The sequence below is a fragment of the Phaethon lepturus genome, unplaced genomic scaffold (assembly GCF_000687285.1).
Source record: "Phaethon lepturus isolate BGI_N335 unplaced genomic scaffold, ASM68728v1 scaffold44326, whole genome shotgun sequence".
NCBI lineage: Eukaryota > Metazoa > Chordata > Aves > Phaethontiformes > Phaethontidae > Phaethon > Phaethon lepturus.
In genome coordinates this window covers 5,853-10,036 of record NW_010549189.1, presented here as the reverse complement: position 1 = coordinate 10,036, position 4,184 = coordinate 5,853, and the positions used below count along the sequence as shown (strand labels likewise).

The window sequence follows — 4,184 nt, the reverse complement described above, 5'->3', positions numbered from 1 at the left end:
AGGGGCCAGCCCCGCTTGCCCCTCTGCTGTTGAGCAGGAGGAGTGAAGCGGGGGCAGAGCAGGATCAATCGCCACAGCCATGTCGCTCAGTGGCACCAGCCAGGTTGTCGCGCTGGAAGTTCCTGTAAACACCACAAAGGGCATGGCAGAATGTGAAACCAGGACGTGGCCACGACGTGGGATGTCCTTTTTGGGCACTTGTTGCCTGCACAGTGTTTGCTGTCCCATCTCCTGATCTGTGAGCCCAGGTGCTCTGCCCACTGCCAGCTGTGGGTGTCGGAAGCAGGCGGAGGCCGGGAATGTCTCATGTCCCCTCTGTCCTTCCCATTGTAACACATGGGCCTGGCCCATCTCTGTCGCTGCAGGTTGTGGGCAGCATGGACGCCCACCCCAGCCGGTACTGTGCCACAGTGCGTGTGCAGCGTCCTCGCCAGGAAATCATCGAAGACTTGTCCTACATGGTGAGGGAGCTCCTTATCCAGTTCTACAAATCCACCCGCTTCAAACCCACCAGGATCATCTTCTACCGTGACGGCGTCCCCGAGGGGCAGCTCCCACAGGTGAGGACTGCTCAGACGCCTGTCAGCCAGCAGGACTGCACCGGCTCCTGCAGGGTTCCCTAAGGGTGCACAGGGACGGCTGTGTGCCAGCATGTCCCCTCACTCTGCATGCGCTTGTCTCTCCAGATCCTTCACTATGAGCTCCTAGCAATCCGAGATGCCTGCATCAAACTGGAAAAGGATTACCAGCCTGGCATCACCTACATCGTCGTCCAGAAAAGGCATCACACCCGCCTCTTCTGTGCAGACAAGAACGAGAGGGTGAGCACCGCGGTGTGCCGGGGCCGGAGGTGGCTGATTCATCCCCAGCCTTTAGAAGGAGCCAGCCCTGACTTTGCCGAGGGGAAAGCTCAGCGCTGGCAGGCAGAGAGCTCTTTCTTGAATGAAACGTGCTGCTCGGTTGACTCCCACATCCATGTGGATTAGGCTGCTTCTAGAAACCCAGACAGCTGTTTGCTGTTATTATGAGTTACTGGGTGCTGATGATCCTGGTGACTCTCTTGAAATAGCCTTTGTCAGCTTGAAAACATCTGTTGTTTTGGTGATAGCTGTAGCTGCTGACGTGACAGGATGAATAACCCCTTGCTTGCTCACAGCTTGTTCATGTGTGCTGTGCAGTAACATTGATTGCTGTAGCTTTTCCTAGATTTGATCTAAATTCAGTGGTTAGATCTAGTCTAACTAGACTCTGGCTTTACCTGAGCATGAAGATTTAATCTTGGGAACTGAGGATGGTTTTTGATCAGGGTGCAAAAGCCCCAGCACCTCGTGGCAGAGACTCTAGTGTACACTCTCTGCAGAGTTCCCTGGAGTTTTGCTCACTTAATCCTAATTTCTGCAGTAGGATGGGCCAGTGCCCAGCCCTCACCCTGCCTGCTTTCCTTCTGATGCTGTTTGCTGTATCTCCATGTCATGCCTGGTGCTGATGTTTGCAGAAAATGCCAGCAAGCCTGTTCGGGCAGGGAGCAGAGCAGGATGAGCTGCTTCTGTCCCCTCTTAACGGGCTCTTGGGGAGCAGCTCTGCACAGTGCTCTCAAACTAAGATGCTGAGATGGGGACCCTGTGCCATGGCCCTGGTGCAGGGCAGATGTGTTACAGACAGTGCTCTCGGCAGCTGGAAATAACCAAACTCTGCAGTGCTTGGATCTCTCTTTCTATTCCCTGTAGATTGGGAAGAGTGGGAACATCCCTGCAGGAACAACAGTGGATACAAATATCACCCACCCCTTTGAGTTCGACTTCTACCTGTGCAGTCATGCAGGCATTCAGGTACCGTGCTGCGGAGCTGGCTGTTGTGATGCTGCTGGTTTTCTTCGGCTGTTGTTGCAGATTGCATTCGCGTGCATCTGACCTGGCCCCGTCATAGCCTTCCTCCAGCACCGGAGACGCAGGCAGTTTGGTCCAAGCTGCAGTTGCGGTGGTTTGGCGAGGGAGCAGGTGCAGAGACGGCACCGCTGCTGCGTTATGTGGCACGTACTTGGTTTCTCTCCTGGAGCCAAGGATCTCTCCTCTGAGATTTTCTTCCTTCAGAGCGGCCAATTCAGCAGCTTGTCAGCTGGTGTCTGAGCATGCTGGGCTCGCTGGGGCGCCTGGTTGTCAGCAGGGACCTGTTGTCTAGCTGTGGGCGGGAGAGCTGGGGCCAGCCATCCCTGGAGCAGGCAGCTTGCTTTGCAGCTGCCTTTGTTCAGGCAGCCAAGATTAGTCAGAAACCATACTGAAAAAATTGCATTCATTTAATCTACAGCTGCTTCCACAAGGGAGGTTTTTTGGCTTCCTCTCCCCCTGCAAGGACAGTGGGGAGCCGGTGCGATACGCGATGCAGTGGGCTGTGTGGCACCGGGAGCTGGGGGTGGCAGCGCAGAAGCACCAGCAGTGCCTGGGCACGGGGCAGCTGTGTTAATGGTTTGCACCATGGTGCTAAGGGCTTTCCTGCCTTGTGGTGCCTGTGCACGTGTGGGGTTCTCAAATTAAGGAAGCATGGGCATCTCTCTGCCCAGGCTTCTGCTGGGCTGCTTCGATCAGGGAGGGGGTGATGAGGATGTGAGGCACCCAGATGCAGGCGGCACCTCTCACGCTGCCCCCTCTCCTTCCCAGGGTACAAGCCGGCCATCCCATTACTATGTACTCTGGGATGACAACCGGTTCACCGCGGATGAGCTGCAGATCCTCACGTACCAGCTGTGCCATACTTACGTGCGCTGCACCCGCTCGGTCTCCATCCCGGCCCCGGCGTACTACGCCCGACTGGTGGCGTTCAGAGCGCGGTACCATCTTGTGGACAAGGAGCACGACAGGTGAGGGGGCTCTGCCCATGGCCCCAGGAGGGCAGACCCCAGGGATGGGCAGGGGGCATGAATGCCCTGCCTTGGTGTTTGAGAGTGCCTGTGTCAGGCAGTGCTGCAGCAGACCCTTTCTCGGGGGAGACCTGCATGCAGCTGCATCCTTGTTAGGCCCCAGCCTAGGGGAACAGGGATAAGGGAGAGTTAAATCCCATCCTGAGCTCATCGCAGGCCTGGAGGAGCATCCCTGGGGTGTTTTGAGCGCTGTTTGTGGCAGTGGTGGAATCTCTGCAGTGCCAGGCACCGTCACTGGCATGTGCAGCATCCCTATACGCTGTGGTGAGATGCCTCCCTGTGCCGCCAGCGCTCGCAGACCCTGATCTCCAAGAGGGTTTCACAGTGTTCCTGGGGGGGAAGTATGAAATAATTATGCAGTCATTTCCTTGATTTTCAGTGGCGAGGGCAGCCATATATCTGGACAGAGCAACGGCAGAGACCCCCAGGCCTTGGCGAAAGCTGTGCAGGTTCATCAGGACACTTTACGTACCATGTACTTTGCTTGAAAGCCTAACTTTTGTTACCTCACTCAAGAAAGCTTTCAGATTTGTAGGAGCCATACAAAAAAGGAAGCATTGGGACACCTTGGTTTTTTTCCAATGAGAAATCACTGCAGGGCAGGCAGCGTCGATTCGAGGCAGGAGACCAGCACCACGGGACAGAAAGATCCAACACTTTTGTAGGATTGGAAGAGACTGATGATTATTTTTTTAATTTTTCTGGCTTTGCAAAATTTTGACCTGACCAAACACATGAAGGCATTCAAGGAAGGGATAAAACTCTCAGGAGGTGGAAGCAGGTTTTCATTTTAAGATGCAATACTATAGACTCCTGACTGTGAAATGGCGGATTTGGTCCTCCGTTGCCCACCAGGCGCTGGTAGGTATTTTTTGTGGGGGTTGGGGGGTGGGGATTTTTAGAGCCTTAAAACAGAAGACTAGATTTATAAAACTAATATTTTAGAATATGAGATGCTTTAATGGGTTAAGGGGAAAACCAACTAGTTTATAGGAGAATTCTAACACTAACAGTTCCCCGCCCCTGAATAATTCCCCCCATATAATGTAAGGCACCCTAGCACTTAGCTCAGAACTGAAAACTGTCTTCCTTGTGTTAAAAGCTAGTTAGCTGCTGCCATTTGAAGCAACAGTCACAGACTTTTCCATGGGTGAGTGCCTTACTATGATGCTGCAAAATTTCAATGTTTTTAATCTTGTAAGGAAAATAGTAATCTTGTCTTGATGGTGGTCCATATTTCCATCAGAAGGAGTTAATTTCTATGGTCCTA

At 53.4% G+C, this 4,184-nt stretch overlaps 1 protein-coding gene across 1 annotated transcript in view; it reads left to right on the top strand.

Moving 5' to 3' along the window:
• LOC104623182 (protein argonaute-1) overlaps window positions 1-3,892 on the top strand; it is a gene marked incomplete at its 5' end in the record, with an annotated part of 10,142 nt that extends 6,250 nt beyond the window's left edge. The window contains 5 exons of the mRNA XM_010290187.1: window positions 366-560; window positions 687-821; window positions 1,728-1,829; window positions 2,655-2,854; window positions 3,294-3,892. Coding sequence (XP_010288489.1) covers window positions 366-560; window positions 687-821; window positions 1,728-1,829; window positions 2,655-2,854; window positions 3,294-3,402 — 741 coding nt within the window. The remainder of the gene's footprint in view (window positions 1-365; window positions 561-686; window positions 822-1,727; window positions 1,830-2,654; window positions 2,855-3,293) is intronic.
• Window positions 3,893-4,184: the final 292 nt, after the last annotated feature.